The 22694-nt window shown below is 34.0% G+C and overlaps 1 protein-coding gene across 19 annotated transcripts in view; it reads right to left on the minus strand.

Annotated features, from left to right (window-relative positions):
* Positions 1 to 22694, minus strand: part of Wdr62 (WD repeat domain 62) — a 70825-nt gene that overhangs the window by 28960 nt on the left and 19171 nt on the right. For 7 of the 19 annotated variants that reach the window (XM_086832676.1, XM_086832668.1, XM_086832674.1 and 4 more), the window contains one exon: positions 16081 to 16501. In XM_086832676.1, the coding sequence (XP_086688802.1) occupies positions 16081 to 16158 (78 nt within the window). In that variant the 5' untranslated portion in view covers positions 16159 to 16501. Of the gene's footprint in view, positions 1 to 10764; positions 11334 to 12092; positions 12282 to 12954; positions 13253 to 13339; positions 13634 to 16080; positions 16502 to 22694 lie in introns of those variants that run through there. The other 12 variants (XM_086832661.1, XM_086832671.1, XM_086832656.1 and 9 more) reach the window with 8 other exon arrangements.

The following is a 22694-nucleotide window of genomic DNA, read 5'->3' on the forward strand; positions in this document are numbered from 1 at the left end:
AAAAAAAAGTAGAGAATAAAGCCTTTGAAATTCCAAGAAATCTGGTTATAAAAAAGGTGTTGAAATTAAAATTTAAATATAAGGGAAATTTATTTAAATTAAATGGAGTAAGGTGTTACAAAAAGAAAAATTTATAAAGCTTAAATAGAATTAAATATATACAAATAATCATTCTCTTCTTTAATTTTTATAACTTTAAATCAAGGTATAAATGTTATATGAAATTGTAAATAAATGTTTGTTACTTTTAAGCATTTAACCAAAAAGCATATATTTAATAGCTTAACCATGGATATCTCCCATTTGTTTATACACTTATCTAACATATATTTATGCCAAATGTTTAAACTTTAAACACAGGTTTTTTAGGTAAATTTTGACAACTTTTTGCCACTTTTTTGTGCCGGCTAGACAACATTCTCGCATATATCGCGCACTTCAAAAGTTTTTTGCCGATTCCAAATGAGCATTGACTGGCCACAAATCAAGTTTAAGTACGGTCACAAAGCAAAAAAAAAAAACTAAACAAACTATATAGAATAATACAAAAAGAACCACAACAAATGCTGTTAGTGGGCTGAAACAAATGTAATTGCGCGTGTCGAAATGTGGAACAATAAAAAATAAAAGATACAAAAAAAACAACAGAGACACTGACACTCTGTCAATCGGCCTACTACAACTTTTAGATTCTAAACTTTAGATAAATTTATTTGTCTACGGGCGACAAAACAATTGAATATTTTGCCGGCCGGCTTCAGTTTAATTTAAAATGCACAACGGGGCATTAAAGAAAATAAAAATAAAACAAAACAAAACGAGAACTAGCTCATGCTTACTGCATTTTAAAAAATTGCTCAACTCGGAATGACAACCAAAAGAGAAGACAGACAGAGGCCCAGGTAAAAAGTGTTAACTACGTTTTCACGGTGCGGTTAATGTTCGAAGCCAAAAAGGAAAATGAAATGTTTCTAAAACAAGACCTTAGGTACTAATCTTGAGAAGCGCAGAGAAGGGCAGACAATAATTGAGCAATTTAAATGTTTAATAATGTGTATTTAATCCAAATTTTGAAAGAAGAATTTCTAATGAATTTTTATATTTTGCCAAAACAAGACCTTAGGTACTAATCTTGAGAAGCGCAGAGAAGGGCAGACAACAATTGAGGAATTTAAATGTTTAATAATGCGTATTTAATCCAAATTTTGAAAGAAGAAGAATTTCTAATGAATTTTTATATTTTGCCAAAACAAGACCTTAGTTACTGATTTTGAGAAGCGCAGAGAAGGGCAGACAATAATTGAGCAATTTAAATGTTTAATAATGTGTATTTAATCCAAATTTTGAAAGAAGAAGAATTTCTAATGAATTTTTATATTTTGCCAAAACAAGACCTTAGTTACTGATTTTGAGAAGCGCAGAGAAGGGCAGACAATAATTGAGCAATTTAAATGTTTAAGAACGTCTATTTAATAAACATTTTTGAAGAAGAAGAATTTATTATGAATTTTTATATTTTCCCGAAACAAGACCTTAGCTACTGATTTTGAGAAGCGCAGAGAAGGGCAGCTAAGAGATTGAGCAATTTAAATGTTAAAGAATGTCTATTTAATCCATACTTTTGAAGAAGAATTTATAATGAATTTTTATATTTTGCCTAAACAAGACCTTAGGTACTGATTTTGAGAAGCGCAGAGAAGGGCAGACAAAGAATTTATGAACAAATTGTATAATTTTGCCTAAGACGTGCCAAAAACCAGACACCTCCAACAACAGTTACACCTCCTCCACTCTTTTTCCCTTCCAATTTTCCGCGATTGCATAAACCTCGCCAGAGAGACACAGTGAAATTGTGGAGAAAGAGAGAGAAAAACTAAAGCCAAGAGTCAAGTTTTCAATCTGTTGGATTAACCAAGAGAGAAGCGGTTACAAAATATATTTCACCCATCAATTTGGCAGCTTTAACAAAGTGTGTGAAGGGTTCCCGGCAACGACTTAAAAAAAAGAAAGAAAACCTGGTAAAACTGTCAAACTGACAAGTGGCCATCAAGGTGGAGCGGCGGAGTTAAGTGGAAAAAAAGGTGGAAAAGCTGAAGCGTTTTTTTATTGATTCTTACAAGTTGCTGTTGAGATAATAACTAAACGTTTAGTTCAACAAGAACTAAGTGGGAATTAGTAAAATATTTAAATAGGAATTATTAAAGAGATAATATTTGAATTTGTTTTGAGATATTTTCAGTGAGCAAATCTTTCTTTAACTATTAAGAAATTTATTTTGTTTAATAAAGAAAAGAGTGTTTATTCAAAATTTAATAGAATCTTTATTTAAATGATATAATATCAAATTCATTTGAGCTTGAGATACTTCGTTTAATTTCGAACTATTTTTAAACATTTTATCTTTTTAGACCCTTAAAGTTTTGCTCAATTTAAAGACAAAATGTACAATACGATTTTTAAATTTATTTATCTATAGAGATTTATATTTTTACTTAATTTAAAGATATATTATGGTTGGTTCAAAATCCTCTAATTATAAAATAGTAATAAAATAAATTAAGGCAGGTAAACATAACAAATCAAACACCTCACTCACTCACATTACGTATACCACACGTTAGCCCCGCTTATGAATTTTGCAAACATTTTTTAAAAATAAATAGTTAAGTCATAGCTCTGGCTCATATCTAAACCCCGACAGCTTATCGCAAATAATAAAAGATCTCGATTTCATTCCGACCTGCACTCGCTCTCTCCCCTCACATTCGAGTTATTTAAATATTCAGCTGTGAGCCAAAAATAAACAAATGACGATAAGCATAAGAAATCACACTCCATTCTGATATAGTTAGTAGTATAGACTATAAAGAATAATTCTATTTGGTTAGGCAAATGGCGGAACAGAGCAAAAATATTATATAAAAACTAGTCACGTTTTTCCGGTGCTCAATGCCAAAGTGCAAATTATGCAAATCTTGGATCAAGAAAACCAAGGAGGGAAGGGGTTTTCCTAATAAAGGGTGCCAGGAAAAGGGTTACCCACAATTTATATAATCGAGAAAAAATGATTTATGGCCAATTGAGTAATATTTAAAGAGGGCAAAAGAGCCTCCAAGGAGTTATAAATTATACATAATAGTTTTTCCAACTAAAAGTAATAGATAATGTTAGTTGAAATGTAATAGATTTATTTTTATTTTTTAGTTTTTAAAACACCAGAATAAATAGCTTTTTTATTGCCTTCAACTACTTGCACTTCCTTGTTGGTTAACTTTTTTTTGTAGCTTTTCCTGATTTTCCTCCTCCGCCATGCTTGAGATGCGTTTTCGTTCGGGTCAGAAAAGTTTGTTACGCTTTGTTGCCTTAAATCCAGAGCCAACAACTGACATTGCCACCCCATACACTAGGTTTTCATACAAAAAAAATCTGTATTAAATCACATAGTTCTTGTTTATGCGGTTCAGTTCATTGACACTTTCCGAAAAACTTGTTATAATTTCATGGGTCATACATCTCTCTGGGCATACCCTTGCCTCCAACTGTTTTGCATTGTTTTATGGCTAGGCTGAGTTTTTTTTCTTTCTTGTTCACACATGGGAAACAAAGCCATCAAATAAAACAAAAACAAAATAAAAAAACCAACTGAACACGACCGACGATGTGCTGCAACAGTTTCCATTTAATGAAAGGTGTGGAACCACAGTGGAATTACGGTTACAGTGGGGCAAGTGTGGGTCACATAGACACATTGCACCAGACACGAAATAAAAACAGAAGAAAACTTGGGTACTATATGTTGTACCGTTGACTTATTTTAATGTCACAAGTACACCAACGATCGTTCCTGGTCTTTTAGCCCGTTGATTTGGTAATGCAATAAAGAAATGTGCGTTTACCTCCTCTGCTCTGTGTTAATTTATGTATGTGGTGCACATAATGTTTTGTCCCTTCTTTCCCCTCTAAGTAATTAGCCTCTGGGGCGATGTGTCAGCCCAACCTCCTTTGTCACGTTCTCTTGGCTATGATGATGTTGTCTTTTGGGAGCCCGAGCATGAAATTGCTGAGGGCCATGAAAACTATCGTGAGTTCTTTGACAGCCATATAAGATATATGGTCGAAGCTATTTGGCCAAAGTGGGTGTCAATTGGCAGGCTAACTGGGCTTTTGAAAGGTATTTCATGAAATATTTATACACTGCCAAGAGTTTCAGGTAACCATATCAAGAGTACAAGAAGCAGTTGTTCATTCAAAAGATACGATAAAGTTTTATTTATTCAGGAAGTTCTGTGGAAAGAATGTCAGCTGCTGTGCAAAATTTTATGGATATGTAGAAATCATCGTCAAATACTTATAGTTCTTGGAAAATGGGAAATAGTTTGCATACAGAACTTATGATTAATAATTAAGTATTCAAATGAATTCTTCTTTATAATAAAAAACGGTTTCTGGAGAGAATTTGTGATTAATAAAGTAATAAAGATTATTATATGTAATAAAGATGTTGTTCCTTATTTTCCCTTGATCAAAACAAGCTTTTCCAACCTTTTCTTTAAGTAATAAATTTATAATGAAACTCTTAACAAGTTATCCTGAATGTCAAAACCTTAAATCCCTTGAAAGTAATCTAATTATCTCTTAAATAAATATTTAAATCCAAGGTAAGCATTTCAAACCCCTCTTTTGATGGTCCTTACTATATAATTCATGTATCAAATCTAATGGCACTACTAACCAATCTCACTTTCAGCACCACAAATCCATGCTTTATTTATGCCACCTTTTTTCACCCAACACCTTCTTTTTCCACCCCCTTCCGACATGTACTTGAGCGGAAACATCAGCCTTGAAACGCTCCACCCGCAGAGCCAAGTGAGTGCAGCGGTAATTGGGCTTAATAGTCGGGCTAATAAGTAAAAGATGGCACGCCCTACGGCCTCCTAAAAACAACTCCAAGTGGCACCAACGGACCAAGACATAAACTGAACTAAACTCAACTGAACTGAACTGGGCCCAACCCAAGTAAACTGAAATTGAAATGAACGCTGCGAGCTGGCCAAAAACATTAATCATGCAAATGGCCCAAACACTTTTTCTCTCGCTTTTGGGAAATTACTGTCCAGAAAATGCTGCTGCTGCTGCCACTATGGGTGACTGCTCCCACAAAAAGGTACCGAGAGTGAATATATATACACGGAAAAGCGAGAAGAAAAAAAGGGAAAACAATCTTTGAGGCGATCGGCCAAGCGGCCAAGAGTTTTCCACATGGCCGCACCGAAAATTAGCAAACGAGATTAGTCCAAGAAAAGCTATATATATATATATAAGTATATATACATATCGGCTTACAGATTTTCAATAGGAGAGCGAAGCCTAGATGTAAATTCGTCAGAGCATTGGAAACTGGGGAAAAGTTGAAAGTAAAAGGAAAGACTATGGCTGCAGCAGCAGCGACTTTCCCAAAACGGCAGCAAAGGCTACTTACTAGACTGGTCTGCTGTTTTTCCGCTTTTTCCACAAGGCGCGCTTTTCCTTGCCTTTTTTTTGCGTGGGTGTGTCGGTGTGTTCAAAAAACAAAAAAAGGCGCACTTGGGGATTAGCATATATTAGCACCCTCAGGCTAATACCAAGTCGAGGCACTAAGCCACGAAGGGAGGGAAAGAAGCCCCAAGGAGATCGGAAAAACAGAAAAGCCAAACTCAAAAATGAAACTTCACGAAGATGATTTACTCTAATAATTTAAAATAAATTTGATTCAGAGCTTGAATTAAATGGAACAAGATATTATTTGATTAGGAAATATTTCAGTTTTAATATGATATTGATTTAAATTCATATTATATATTAAGAAAGCAATTTATTAGGTATATTTTACACATATGATAATAATATCTAGTAGAACTGTTTTGTTAAATCAAAATGTTACGAACGCTTAGTAAAACAAATAAACAATAAGTAATCTCTGTTATTTAAAACTAAAACCCCAGCTAGTATAAACAAACTATAACATATTTTATCCTAATTTATGTTACCACTTTTTTTTAAACCTCTCCATACATTTCCTAAACAAACACAAGTCCTGTACAATCCCCTATATATATTTTTTGAGACTAACCCCAAGAAGGCTAATACTATTACCACTTTTAGTTGGGGGTCTCCCAGGTTGTAGGTGGTTTTGGTATTGACTCCGGTGGGTGGTGGTGGTGGTGGTTCGCTGGGTGAGTGAGTGGTTTCCTTTAAAGTCCGACTCTTTGTTCGTCTACCAAAGGCTTATAGACTTAAGCTGGGCGAAGCCCAGAGCGGTGGCATAAATTAAAAACTCGGATATTGTTTCAATCGCTGACATTGTCTAATCTTGAAGTTTGCAATCTGGAAATCGAGTGGGGACGTTGCTGCAGATTCGAGGGGAAGTTGGTACCCCAAAAGCGGTTGCTTTGACTTTCGATATTCGTCGTGTTTTGTCGCATGCCCAAAAGCCTTTCAATTAAACCAGCTGCACGTTTTTTTTCACGGTGTGCTGTCTGTTTGGGAAAAATGCATTTTAACGCCAAACTTCGACAGCGACAAAATAAAAAAATACAAATAAATAAAAAATGGTAAAGCAAAGCAGCAACAGCTTTAAACAACTACAAAGTTGTACATTTTATATAAATTGGAAGTACAGTGGGTTATTGTGATATAAGAAAGGAAATATAAGTTATCTATATACATAGGTTCTTTTTTAGAGAATTATTAATATTTAATAAGAAGCATACTTTGAATATTTCATAGAGTTCAACCTTAGCTTTTAATTGAATAACATTTCATTAAATAACATTTATCTTGAAATATTAGTATAATCAACACAAATTTTTTTATCCAATATAATTAAAACATTTGAAAGGAAAATATATTCCCCAAATATTTGCCTAACAAACTTTAATTAGCAAAATATATATTCCATAAAGAACCAAATTCTTTCCCCATCCCAGATGGCTCTCTTTAAGCTCAAAATTAGCCAAACATCGATGACATTCTGATAAGAGAAAATTCCCTTTTAACAAACCAAACCCTCCCATTAAGATGGCATCTATCGCTTAATTGCGAGTCTCTACTGTATGTGGTAAGCATATTTTGTTACATTTTGAGGCCAACTTGGGTTGGGGCACAAACAACAACAATTTCGATCCAAACTGGCTGCTGTTTTCTGTATTTTTCTGGGCCTGACTCATGATCCATATGCCGCATATTGATACAGTTTTCTGTTCGTTTTTTTTCCAGCTCAACACAAAAAATCGAGAAAAAGAAATGATATATATATGTAGATATATAGCTAAATGATGTATGACGCTGGGTTGGGCTGCAAAACTGGAAAACTGGAAGTGGAAATGCACAAAGACCATGGTCTATTCATAGCCATTGAACTGGACATGGATTTTCTTCAGAATTTCCCACTGCCAGTGCCAAGTGAAAAGCGGAAAAAGAAGCAAGAGATTAAAAACCATTTTAATTAATCATTTATTTGCTCGCAAATGAAAAAGCGACAGCGATAAAAAGTCAAGGCCTGCAAAGCATCCGGTTCCTTTCACAAAAGTCATCCGCCAAAAAATAAAAAGGAGTAAAGAAAAACGTTTCAAAAAAAAGGGGGGAAAACCCAAACACGGCTGAGCTGGCCATAACCTGACATTTGGCAACACGAATTGAGTTAATTAAGTTGCCACGCTCCTTCGACACCTGCACTGGCACTCTCTTTCCACTATTATTTTCCTTTTTGTTTTTCTTTTTTTGGGGGTTTTCGATACGTTCACTAGAGTGTCTATAATCTTGGTGAGTAAAAAAAAGAAATGAAAACTTGGGTGTTATCGGCGGCCCACTTCCTTCGTGATAAGTTCCACCCACAAAGCAAATATTAAACGATCATTTGCCAAAATAATTACATGATGTCAGTTGTATTTGAAGGTCTTTGGTAGATAAGTATTAAGTATTATGGTTATATAAGAAGTTAATTGAATGTTAGCTTTGTCGGAGATAAATAAATAAGAAATACATATAGAAAAGCTAAACTCACATTGTCTAATTAAATTAAAATTTTTTCACTCCACAACATCTCAATAATAAAAGTAAACTCCGCTAATGGTGATCCTCTAAAGTTGGTTTAAGCCATTTCAAAACACCAACCAACTATCTTAGGCATTTTTCAAACAAACATTAAATCAAAAGCTGACAAATCAATTCCTTAGCAAATTAGATAAGAATGATTAAACCGAGTTTTCACTTCATGTTCGAGTGCCATAAAGAGAGAATCGTTTAGGCCATATTTAGAAGAGAAGAAAAGCTACAGCTAAGAAAGCAGCATTTTGTCTGGGATAAACGCTTACAGATCGCCAAGCGACACTTTACTTTCTGTGCAGTTAGAAAGTCGCATTTTGCGACTAATGGCGAAATATGATAAACGACAAGACAAGACACTTGATGAACACTTTCCCAGCAAAAAAAACTGGGAGTCTGGTCATTAGAAGAAAACTCCGTCGACAAGACTGGCAAGACAACTTTGCATTGGTTTTGTTTTAGCTTTTAGCTGGCGGAAAAGTAGAACAAAAAAAGTAGAGAAAAACCGAGACAGCTGCAGCGGCTTTTCCGAGATGAGGAAAAGTGGATGCACACACACACACTCACACACACATTTTGCTTTCAATCTCTTTGCCAAGTAGCCAGTGCGGATAACATGGCGTATGAGCAATGTGCAACATCAAGGCGGGTGGAAAATTGCGGGGCAGTGGAGTGGCTCCTGGCGGATCATATGGGCCAAAACAATTAAGGCTGTAAATGAAGTTGTTTGTTGTAGTTGTTTTCTAGTATCTGATGGTGGTGGTCTGCGGGTGGTGGGCGTGGCTGGGTGGCAATTATGTCCAGCAGCCGTGTAGAAAGACGAGGAGAGGGGGAAAAATCATATATGCATCCATCTGCATACACGGAAAATGCAGGAAAAATAAAGCAAGCAAGCACTCCTCCTCCTCGCGAGCCAATGTTTTCTGCTCCAAAAAGCTCAAAGCGGCTGTGAAAATGCTCAATTTTTCCCAGTTTCCATCTCAAGGTAAATAATAAACAAGGAAAAATCAATGGGTTTTAAACTGTTGCAGTTAATGAAATCGAAAGGCAGACACAGATAATATTAAAAAAAAGGTCTACCAAAAATTGCAAATGGCAAATGTAAATTGCGTGTGAAAATGCTGTTTGATTATCCCCCAATGTGTGACCTTGAACTTTGGCACCTCAGAAAAGGGGCGGAAACCTGAAACTCAGCTCAACAGAACAGACATCAAACTCGTTAATTCAAAATGCCTGCCTTGCCCACAGCTTGATTAATTATTGCGCATTACGCAAGTCGAACGTAGAAAAGTTTCAGTGATTTTTTTCCCTTCAGAGGAAACAACAGGGGAAAACAAATTAGAAAATTGTTTGCCGCAAATTGCGCTGCTGACATTTGCAAAAGTTTTGTTGCGTTTTCCACTGCTTTTGCCAAAACCAAAAGAAAAGTTATCTGGCATGCGGTAAGGGAAAATCAAATTTTGGATAATAATTAAGGTGGTTTACGATTTTACAATTTTGGCGTTAAAGGTTAAATAGGTGAGGTCAAGCTTTCAATAATGGAAAAACCATAGTTAAATGACTATAAATAATGAATTTTATTTTGATTTAATAATTGTGTTAGAAGATAGACTTAAGTTGCAGTTGAAGGCTATTATTAAATTTTGAGAAGCGCAGAGAGAGGCGCATTTAAATCCTTTGAGAAGTGCAGAGAAAGGATCAACTCATATACATACATACGCATACATTTATACATTTTTGTTTAATCAATTCAAGTGTTATATGCGATTTAACTTTTCCATAACACCAAACTTTCGAAGACCCCCCAAAAACACAATAGCTCCAAATGCCGCTTGACATCTTGTTGGCCAAAAAATAACAAAGTTCGACCATAACCCCAAGGAGAAAAACTTAAATTGAAATGTCATCTGGTGAATTACCCTCCAGAAAATCTGCACTTCACTCAACCCCTTCCCCAAAAAATACTGAACTTTTATTGGCCCACAAAGGGGACATTTGCATCTCAAAAAAAATTTAAATGAACGCGTGGAAAATGCACGACAACGAAAATAGAGGGGACAAAAGCCAGAGGGCGGAGGGGTCATAATTAATGGAAAACAAGCGTCTGCTGCACTCGTGGATCCATTCATGAACAATATGGAGTAATTTATGATGGGGTCACTGATTTTCTCTTTTTTTTTTAGTTTTGCTTGGAGTCTGCGTGTTTTTTAACGACTTTTTTTTGCACTGTTAGGGGGTACATTAATTTAACCTCAAAGTTTGCAAAGGGGTGAAGAATCCCTATCTTTAATTATGTAAAGTGTATTATAATTTTAAATTTTGATTGGGAATTTTGTTTCTCAACATTTGGAAATATGTATTAAATATATATTTTTGTTCCTTTTACATTAAACAAAATTAATCCATTTATACATCATACAATTCATATTTTTTTCTATATATAATATAGAAATATAAAAAAAGTTTGGATGAAAAATTATATATATATCATATATTAAATTATAACTTCTTATATCTTTCAAACTCTTTTTCAAAGTAGGCTCCTATCATAAAAATCTTATCCCAACCATAATATTATTTGTTAAAGAGTATTCCCATCTTCGACTAGATTGTTATTAGCTTTTACTGTGAATTTGATTTTTTTTACGAATTTGTTGTTTGTTTATTTTTTGCACTCACTTTGTCGCTGCGCTCGTAATTCGCTGGGAACTTGGGCGAGCCAAAAAACGATGACGGCGATGGGGTTAACGGCGACTGCGATGCCGACGTTAGCGGCGACTGCAGCGACGACTGCGACTGCAGCGCCATGCGCTGATGATGGAGTGTGGACAGCGTCGGCGTCGATGCCGACAGCGACGCCGGGGTCATGATTAAATGCCGCATTATTCGGCGAGATTCAGCTCCACCTACCGGCCGACCCCAACAACAACTGCTATATTTTCCACTAATTTTTCTCACTTCTCACTCGCCCTTTTCACTGGTTATTATTTGTGTGTGTGTTTGTTGGATGTTTTCCTTTTGTTTAACTTTTTTTTTATTATTTTTGCTTGCTCTGCACGCGGCGATTTACATTTCAACAATTACATTGTTTTTGCCGTTTGTTTTGGTCAACGTTTCGTTACGATCCGCTTGCTTTTTGCTTTATTTTATTTCATTTGTTTTTATTTGCTGTTTGTGTGTTTGTATTTTCCCCTACTCACTTTAATTCACTGTAAATGTCAATTGCCATTGTGGGACAAAACATTTTGCTAAACAAAAAAAAAAAACAACAACAGAAATTTAATAAGCTAAATTCAACAGCTGCCGGCTGTTGACAGAACGAAACAGTCACCGCCAAATGGGTTACGTTCCAAATACTGCAAATAAAGGTATATATTTTATTCTATATCAGCCCCTCTTTGATGATATATTTTCTATTTTTAAACTAATTAAGGGTTCTTTGAAATTGTTTAATAATAGGTTCAAATTTTGACTTGATTTTTAATCAATTATTATAGATCTTTAGAGGTCAAATAATTTTACAGAAAATAAATAATTAGCAAAGGCTTTGTAAGAAGGTATTAAGTTGAATATTTCGGAAAAAAAATCTCAAACTAATATCATATATATATTATATAGCATATATTTAATAACACAAGGTTTATTACATTTAGATTATAAATCATGCATTTTAATTTAAATTTTTCTGTATATTAAAATATATAAATACCCCAAAGAATATTGATTTTGAATTAAATAATGTCTTTAGTAAATTACATTTTCACGTTTTCTATAAATTGCTTATAAAAGTTATTTTCCTTGTAATTTTTGTTTTCTAAAAATTACTTTTAAATGTTATATTTCCCTCTCATATTCTTTATAATATTTGTTTAACATTTAAAAGTACTTTAACGCTTAGCAAATATTCCCATGCAATTTGCACATTTCCTCCACCTTTTTTTCATCCGTTCTCTCTTTTTTTGCCTCTTTTTTTCCCCCCTATCTTTAATTGCCTTTATTTTTATCACCTTGGGCTCCTCTACAAAATTTGCGTTTCCTCCCTTTTTATTTTGTTGTTGTTGTTACTCGCTTATCACCTTTTTTTCCTACTATTTCAATTCCGATTCAGTTTGTTGTTGTTTTTGTTTGTTTTCTTATTGCCTTAACAAGTATTAATTCGCTTTTCACTCTTTTTTTTTAGGTTGACGTGAGCGAATCTTATCAGGTGGGAAAAAAAGAAGTAAATAAATGGTAGTGCAAACATTAACCCGTATTTTTTACTGTTTAATTTGTATAATCAATTCATTTTTAATTGACAGTTTCAGAACGCTTTTGAGCTTTTGCAAAATGTTCCAATTCAGTTAAAGTTTTTATCTCTTTTTTTATCTGTTTTTTTTTAGTGTTTATTTTTGGTCTGTCGAGCAGCATATCGCATTTTTTGATAAGCATTTGCAAAGTATCATAAAAAACAGAATTCAGATAAATTACGTATACGCCATGGGGTAACGTAGGGTAACTATTGAAAGTGTTTTTAACGGAGAAACAGTTTATAACAATTTCAGTTTAAAAAATTATAGTATCAATATCTGTGTATATTATTTATTAAAGTTTTATAATATACAGATAACTCAAGGGTTTTTATATCTGCAAAATGCATTTAAAAACCAATACATTAAAATAAATATCAAAATGAAAACCAAATCAATTTTCATTAATTAAACTTTGACTTTTAAGTATATATACTTATTAATGCAATATTTAATCTTTGTTTTTTTCCAAGCCTTTAACAATTCACAATTGCTTTTAAATCTACTCAGTTCACAGTTTATTCTCATTCGCATATTTGGCAGTGATCTAATCACTTAATTTAATTAACCAAAAGAATCTCACAACTGTAAATTGACTCGAGTTATTTATTTATTTATTTTTTTTTGCACTTGATGTCAGTGGTTTTTTCTTGGCTCTTTTACAGGTTATATAACGTCATTTTGATCATTAAAACTGAGCGTCATCAGTAAATTCCTTTTTCTTATGTTGCTTTGGTTTTTCTTTTTTGTTTTTCTTTAGTTTTCAGTCGACCGAATTACACGCACCGAAAATGTACAAAAGAGACACAAACAAACAGCATTCGAAGGTCATTTTGCAGTTTTTGGGCAAATTAGAAACATGAAAAAAAAATGACAACAGACTAAAGCTTACAAAAAAAAAACAAACTTAATTTAACAAGATTTAAGCGGGTCAAATTCAATTTGTTCAACAGCAAACAAAGACTCACAAAATATTACTTTTATTTTACAGGTTGTTAATTTTGTGGGATTTTCAAGTTACATTTTCCGTTGATTGGACTTTTCATAACAATTTTCCGAATTGCACAAAACTAAATTGCATGCGATTCTGTTGCAAATACCAATACATATGCAACCAGCCGCGACGCGAAGAGAGCCGCAAAGCGAACGGGCCGATAAAACAGTGCACAGAACAGAGGAAATCGCGGCGTTCCAATTGGAATACGAATTGGAACTGAAAGGCGGCGAGCGACCAAAGCAAACGAAGCTAAAGGCAGAGTGCCAGCAGTAAAGTCAGCGGCGCAGCCAGAGCAAAGCTCAGAGCAAGTGAGAGAGAGGGACAAGACAGCGATTACGAGAGAGAGAGAGAGAGAGAGCGTTAGTAAAAGCAACTAACGGGGCAACAGCTGACAAATAATAACAGAAAAACCTTTTTGAGAGAAAGATCCCCACTCTCTCGCTCTCTTCCAGAGAAAAGGTTGGCGGCAATCAGCTGATATCACACAGAAAAATATTATCTATAAAAAATATTAATAAAAACAACCTTAAAAACGGTTAAATACTTAACTAATTTTCTAAACAGATATTTTAACTTTATAGAAAAATTCGGAATAAGATATTACATATGTTTTGATAAGGGTCTTTTGTAAATACTTAATAATACACTATCATTTTTATAAATTACAAAAATAACATAAACAAATTATTAATATAATAGAAGTCAAAAGCAATGTAAACAAATAATGTAATTTAAAAATGATCAATTTTCTTACAGTGTAAATTTGGTTAGATTTTCTTCGGAAGAGGGGTCGTCACTATGAAAGCTTTTCTCTCTTGCTCTCTTTCTCTGACTCTCTACAGTTTTCTCCTTCCTCAGCTTTACCCTTTCCTCTCTTTTCACCCAAACACACACTCATAATTGCATTCGATTTATTTTTATTATTTAATAGGATTTTCAGTGGGAGGATGGATGGGTGTTTTTTTGTGGGTGGCTCTTCTACCTGTCTGTCTGCGTGCATTGAACTTGACATTAAACAATGCAATTGTTTTGTATTTAGTAATTGCGTGAAATTCGAGCTGTTTTTAATTGTGGGTTACCTTTGTGGAACCTAAGTTAGGTGTGTGTGTGTGTGTATTGATGGTTAATGAACTTATTTGCTTTGGTCTTGGTGGGTGGTGTGGGGCGGAATGTGGGTCGGTTGGAATGACAATCGAGGGAGATGATTGATGAAGGCCGTTTTTGTGTGGATGCTAATTAGCTGAGTTTAACTTTAAGTGAATGATATGCACAAGTTGCTGGTTTTTTGCAACAAATTATTATTAATAAATTTTAATTACAGTATTTAATTGAGTAAAATTTAATGAAGAAGAAGGACAATTCTATAAATTTTTAATCATTAAGCAAACTTGTTAGCATTTTTTGAAAATTTCCAAACATTAAGTCACTTTCCCAACCAACTATTTTTCAATTAAAATCCAGAAATAAAAACCAAAAACTCCATTGAATCCCAACGCCAACTCATGGCCAGTCAGCATTTGAAAAGTAAAAATACTTTTTGTTGAATGCCAGCAAATTAATCAAAACTCAGACAGATGGGTATAAAAAAAATCAACAAAAAATTATAACAATCGGGTAAAAATATATAAAACAAAATAAATGACACAACCCATTCGAGAGCTGCAGTTTGTGGGCGAAGTTCGGCTGAATGCAGAGCGCAACTTTCCATTTTCCGCTGCAGGCCAAGAAGATAAACAAAAAAACACAAAAAACAAAAAACGCTTGGGAAACTGGATCACACTCGCTGCAGGCGGTCGTTCATTTAAGCGGGATTCGACGGTGACAAAGAAAACTCACCAATGAAACTAACTTTCAGGTATTCAATCCCCCAAACGATCGGCAGATCGAGTTCAATGAAAGGCAGCGAAAGGAGATGTCCCAACAAATGCATATTGTATCAATAGTCTTTTCATAGAAGATATATTAAATATAATACAAAGACTCAAAGGAAATACTATAAAAGTATATTATTTATCTCTTTTTTAGTATTTATTGTGGTTTTTCGAACCGCATATCACATTTCTTGATAAGCATTTGCAAAGTGTCATACAAAACAAAGTCAATATAAATTACGTATACGCCATGTGGTAATGTAGGGGGAATATGATTATTTGAAAAGGAGATATTTAACTTATAATTCAATTTAGTTTATTTTTTATCTATTTGTTAGTATTTATTATTGGTTTAACAAGTTTAAGAAAAGTTTCATACAAAAAGAGTTCTGATAAATTACGTATACGCCATGTGGTAACGTAGGGGGAACATTGCAAGTGTTTTAAGCCAAAAAAAAACAATTCATAATTCGATTTGAAAATTATAGCTTCAATATCTGAGTATTTAATTCATAAATTTCCAATTAAAACAAGATCACAAAAAAATAGAGTTCATAAATATTACGTATACGCCAGGTGCACCGCAAGGGAATATATTGACAGTGTTTCAAACGGATATATTCAATTCATAATTGGATTTTAAACTTAAAGATCTAATTTCTGCATAGTTTATTCATTAATTTAAAATAAAAAATAAAAAAACAGAAAAATTTGGATTAATTGCGTATACGCCATGGAGTAACGTGGGGGAATATTAAACGTGTTTTAAACGGGGATATTTAATTAATAGTTGAATTATTAGTTAAATTATATATATTCATGATCAGCATTGAAGACTTACCCTATCCATTAACTGTTCATCGTTGCGCTTGCGCCTCGCTGGAGCTCTTATAATGCGTCCCACATCTGGAGCGTCCATGATAACTGTTCACTGCTCAGCCGGGGTTTCGAACCAGCGCCAATCACTTATACGCGAGCGTCGGGCGGTTGCTGGATCCGCTGCTAACAACTTTGAGCATTTAAAATTATTGCTCCGAGTTCGTGTTTTTGAGTACAACTCAAAGCTTTCGGTGTGCCACAGAGCTCACAATATCCGTTGCATACTTTGCAGCTGGTCGCATTTGGCTCAACAATTTGGCAGTTAATTTGTTTAATTTTTAAAATGATTTGCAGATATAATATATATATTTTATGGCAATTTTAGAATTTGTATCTTGGAAGCAATGGTTGCAGTTGGCTTTTATTATTTAGCAGGCATCAAGCTGTAAAGGAGAGGGAATTTAAGCTTAGTATATGGGAAAATTATGTTTTTGAGAATAAGAAAAACTTAGTGGGAGGAAATTTAAAAATTAAATATAGAATTAGTAAGCTTAATTTTCAGCTAATAAAGCAAAAATTGTTTATCTAAATATCTTTTTATAATAAATTTAAAAATAATCCTTTCTTAGTTTCCTCTTTATTATTTCGAAAATGAGAAAACTTCTAATGAGAAGCCATTCAAATTCAGTTAGTTAGAAATACAAATTAAATCAAAACTTTCTTCCATTTAATCAGTAATGCAAAAAATGCATAAAAAGTACCTATTCACCTCTGTTCTTTTTATTATATTTAGTTTGCCGTTTGCACACTTTTCCGGGCCAATTTCCACCCGCACACCACTTGCACACCTTCTTCAGAAGCAAAGTTTTCCCCCATCGGTTTTTTAATTCTTTTTTTTCCGGTTTCCGCTGAATAAAATATGATTTAAGGTTCAAGGCAACTGAAGGCTTTCAACTGCAACAATGTCAATTTGCTGCCTGAAGAGCTGCGGCTGTTCGTCCTCGGGGCTAACTATTTTGTCGGTGTTGGTAAATTGATTTTGACGACGTCGAGTGGCTAACAGAAACTTATAAAATAGTCAAGAGTTTAGAGGAAAAGGCGAGAGCAGCAAACTAGCAAGAAACTAATCAATTTACTTTGTTTAAAACTGATAAAGTGTTGGCAAGTTAGTGAGAGCAATGGGATTAAAGTTTTACTTTCACTTGAAGCTGCAATAGAAGTGTTCTTGTAATTATATTTTATTGTAAAGACAGTGATTAGCGCGCGCTCTCTCTCTCTCTCTCTCTAGAATTCTTTTTCTCTCTCTAAATCTCAATGTTTACATTATTCTCGCACTGCCTCTCCTTTACTCTTACTTGCTCTGCCTGCCTCTTGCTCTATGCCTCTCGCTCTCTCTCTTAATTTGCTGCCTACATATAGCTCTTTCACTCTGCCTTTCTCTAGAGGTACCCCTTTCTCTTCCGCTCTCACTTTCTCTGTTCTCTTTGCTCGGCGACTATAAATACAGGCACACCAGGCGCGCTGCCCTCAGTCTGTCCGTGGCATGCCCCGTGTGTACACCTATGACGATGATAATGATTAGTGGTAGTGATAGTGATTATCCTTCGACCCCAAAATATATTATCTGGCCAATGTAATAAGATCAGCTGTTACTTAATTTATTTCAATTTGTATTAAGAACATTACTTTAATCAAATTAACCTCTAAAATTTATGTTTTTCCTTGATGTTTATTTAAAATTCCTCCCCAACATAATGTTAATTTCCTTATTATGTATAACCTTTTCAGGAAATTAAATCTTCAACTCATTAAGCATTCAATACTTGCACGCTTAATTAGTTTTTCCCGCGCTTAATGGCTCGAATCAAACTCAAACACAATCGCAAAACTCAAATCCAAGTCACTGAAGCAATTAGACAAGTCTGCAAATCAATTGAATCAACAGTGACAGCGAAAAGTTCGTCACTTCCCCAGCCTATTGACAGATCATTTAAGATGCAGTCGAGAAGTTCTGTCTGTCGTTCCAAAAATGGTTGACAATTGACAGACCAATAATGGTCAAGTGACGTCTTCGAAACACATTAAAAGCTAATGATTCATCATTTTATTGAGGGTTTTTGCCAATTTCACACACTTATGGCCCAGATTGATAAGCCAAGATGAGTGTCGTGTAATTTGAAATGATTTCCTTAGGCTCAAGGTGAGTTTATCTACTGCTACGCGATAAATGTTAGTGGGTCGATTGTGGTTGTGGTTATATATACATACTTTATCCATTCGCCTTTTGTCTATATGCCAGCTTTAATTAAACAGCAAAACAAGGAAATACTTGTAATTAATGCGCAAAAAGGTAGCAACAACAAAACAATGACTAAGTGATTACAGATACAAATCGGGTAAGAAAAAAAAAACAACATAGAGAAGACGATGGCGAACCCTCAAAAACCTCTGCTTGAATGAATCCAAAAAAGTGTGGCGAAAAGCGTGGAAATGCGGCGTTGAAAAATGGCAAACAAAAGAAGATATACCCCACAGACTCATGAAGTTGAATCGGTTTTTTCTTTCAGCTTCTACTCAGGTTTTTCCTCTGATGCCGATTGCTGCATTTTCCTTTTTGCATAATCTGGATGGAAGAAGAAGATGCCAGGCGAAAAGCAGGTGACCAAAAATTGCGAAAATTCTTCAATTTGCAAAAGGTTGGGAAAAACTACAGAAAACTCGAGATAGAAAAGCTATGGTTTTGGGAAAAAGTTGAGGCATTTTAAAATGTTTAAGGTGAGAGTAGAATTTTAAATACTGAAATATTCAGTTTAAGATTTTATAATGTTAAAAATGAACAGTAGCTTTGGCAATTAACAAATCACCGAGTTTATTATTGCAATCAGCACTAAAGTGACAACTTTAACGTTTTGTTAACATGTTTAATTGCACAGTCTATAAATAAGTGCAAACATATTGTCAATAAACCAGTAAGGGTAATATATGTTACATATATCAACTCAACAACAAGAAATAAATAATTGCTATGCCCACATATGGAGCTGTGTCTTCTCTTCGCAGGAAAAAAAGGGGGAAACTCCAATCAAGTCAACTTCAATTCCAAAAGAGTTTTCAGGTAACTATCGCCCACTTTTTTTCTGTTTTGCTTTAGCAATTAAATTATATATTATCTTTAGATTGGCTTTCAGTTTAAATCAAGTTGTAAATCGATTAAGAGACGACTGACTGCTTCTGTGTTATTTCTTCTCTGCCATAAATAATGACAGTTTTGAGTGATTTATGCCACAATTTCCCAGGCAATTGTCATTTACTTTTTTTGTAGCTGATTTTTATTTTCAACTATTTTATTGATTAGATGGACTGGCCACATATTGGGCGGATTTTATCTTTGACCATCGTAGTTTTTATATTTTTTCTTCCCATTTTTTTGCGGTTATTATTGTCAGAGCCCGTTGAGAACAAGTTTTATTTCATTTCTTTGTTGTTGTCGGTCTTTTTTATTCTCGCTTCTTGTGAGTCAATTGACCCAAATTGTTGGGGCCCCGGCTTTTGTGTCTGAGAATCGACTTGGGCAGCCTCTTTTGCTGTACCACCGCCAGACGTGTCGTTTTTGCTGTTTGCAGATTGGCCCCAAAAACATACCCAGTAATTCCAGAGATAAGTGAAGGGGAGATTAGTGTGTAGTCACTTAAAAAAATAAATAAATATACATCTTAGGCAGGGAATTTAAGAAATTTTAAAGCATCAACCATTCATATTTTAGAATATATATTTTTTAGAAAAGTAAGTTCATTTGTTTAAGGTTTTTATATTAAATCATTTATGTTGTTATATAATTCTTTATAATTCTTCTACTTTGAAAATTTATATAATTTAAGGAACACAGAGACCTAAATCCCAGGTCATCTCATATTCCACACTTGATTAGCACACTTTATACTCATTTTTCCCTTAGTTTCCGATTCTTTTGTCTTTAGTGGGTCGACTTGAAACGAAAGGCAGTTGAACTTTTTGGCAGAATGATCATCAGCTGAGAGGCTAAAGAGGTTGAGCATATAGCTGCAAATAAGTCTTATCTGATTTGTTGAGATGAAAGCGGTAAAGTCAGCTTAAAACTGATGAAGCCACTAATGAATGTATAATTTTAATTTATTTAAATAATTACATGTTTTGGGGATGTTTTTGGGGAAATGTTTTGTATCCAAAGTGAGTCAGATAAATTTCCTACCAAAATTAATCAATGTTCAGTCATTTCTCTGAATTAAATCATTAAATTTCTATATTTGCAACAAGAAAAATCTATAAAATTCAAGGCCATAAGCAAATTTGTCTTGCTCGCAATTTTCTACATAAAACCCAAAATTGTGTTTGCCAATTTTGTGCAGAGTCTGCAAATTTATTCCCCACCAAAAAAGTCTTGAAAAACATTTTATGGATCATTTAGCAAATGAAGAGGAGTGGTCTCCTCCCTAAAAAAAAAAATAAATAAATAAATAAGAGAAGTGAAAACCAAGCATCGTGAAAAATAATGCAATCTTTGGTTAAATTCAGTTTTTTTTGAGGCCTTTGACTTGTGCGAAATGAGTTCAATGAATTTCTGTGTCAACAGCTTGCAAGTTTTAATTTTATTTCGCTCGCTTTTTTTGGTTACATTATTTATGGCAATCGATGAACCCCAAAAAGTAAACAAAAATTTAATGAACTGGAAAGTTTTAATAACTATTTACCTTATTCAACGATATAAATTACTTAGAAAAACAGAAGAAGATCAATAGCTACCCAGAAAGCAAAGCTTTTAATGCTCAAAGAGGCTCCTTAATTTATGATTTTTAATGCGGCTAAATTATATAAATCAATCGATAAATTATATAGTTATTGTTTGGATTACATTTTTTACATTTATTTATTTTAATGATTTGGGAAAGTTTAAAAATTAGTTTAAAAATTGAAAATACTTATATTTTGAGTGTTAAATTGATCAAACAAGTATTTGGGAATATTATAATTCCTTTCTTTTCCTTTTAACACATTTTTTTGAACTCCAAAATATTATAAATTTTTGTTGTGTGTACTTAAAATTAACATTTTCTCTAAAAACTTGTATCTAAAGAGTAATTAAAACACAAATTTAACAGCCACATCCAAAAAACGCCCACCAAACAAATAGGTTTTCTTTTTTTTTTTTTGGAGGGAGTATATTTCGAAACAGGGGCGTCGGTGGGCTTTATCTTTTCAAAGGGGATTGCTCTTGTGGCAGAAATGCAATCAAAAAACCCGTCTCAGCTCCTAGGCGGCACTTGAAATTGAAATCCAAGTCAACGAAGCCAAATTTTCCAGCTGAAACTGAGCTGAAAGCTGTAAGGAAAATCGAGAAGATGCGGATGAAGGCACGTTGCGAGTTTTATTTATTTTTTTATTTTTTTTTTGCAGCTTGCCTGCCATGCGACGCCTCAAGTTTAATAAAATGTTACACTTAAGTTGCCGTAACACATGTGAGCAGGGGAGGAAGGGGGCGTGGCATATCCACAGCATGCGGCAAGTATTTCCACCAAAATGGAATGCAAATTGAAGTTGTTGCATCAAGACGATATTGTAGCAGCTCTTGGGCAAGATGATTGCAATTCCTTTACATTTTTCTTTTTCCAATGATTGGTAAACAGCATCCCCAGGAGGAAGGTTAAGGGGGTTAAGACGATATAGGGGCACAAGGGTGTTAAGGCCCATATGAACATGCAACGCAGCAAAAAAAGAAAAACAGACAACAAAAATTTGCATGATGTGTTTGCCATATGCAAAAATATTTTTGGAATGCACTGACAACAAATCAAGGCAATAGTTTATATAGGAAAATCCATTTCTTAAATCCGAAAAATTCCACTTAACAACAAATATAATTTTGTTTAAGAATAAACTATAAAATTTCATTTGAAAACACAATCAGCTATCATACGCTTAATTTGTATTATTTAAACTTAAGTATTAAATTTTCCTCAAATTTCTTGCTACTTTTCCTCAGTGTATTTGCTAAATTATGCGCCTTCATCAGGTGTTGCCTAGGGAAAACAACTTGAGATCTCTTTAAGTGAAGGAAAATGTTAAAAAAAATTTAAATACTTATGCGAAAAACAACAAACGAAGAGCGCCAAGTAGAGAAACAATTCCAGGCAAGACAATGAGGCTGCTAAAGTGAATGCGATGCTGAAATTTTACACGGAAGTCGTATAAAAAACCAAATAAAAAGCCAGCAAAGATAAAAGAAAATAAAGAAAAATGCATTTTGAAGTCGCGATGAAAATGGTTTTCCAATTTTGCATGAGGAAAGCCCCGAATGCAAACAGAAAACCCAGCTAACTGCAGTTAAATGAGCGTTAAATTGGCTTGGAAAAAACACTTAAAAGCTGTGAAATGTTTTAGGGCCTATTAGGAGCCATACACTAACTACTCCCAAAAACAATAGTTTAGCATGAAAATTAAACAATTCAAAGGTTCAATGACCGCTGCCATGAGCTATATGCTTTATAGTAAAGAAGAAAAGCTACGCAATTGACGCAACATTTCTGCACAAGCACTTGAGACAAAGCCACTAAAAAGAACATAATGAAAAGCAAACTTAAATAATAAAAAACCAAGGAAAAT

This window comes from Drosophila serrata, unplaced genomic scaffold, assembly GCF_035046125.1.
Source record: "Drosophila serrata isolate PLE 108 unplaced genomic scaffold, ASM3504612v1 contig_249, whole genome shotgun sequence".
Lineage (NCBI taxonomy): Eukaryota > Metazoa > Arthropoda > Insecta > Diptera > Drosophilidae > Drosophila > Drosophila serrata.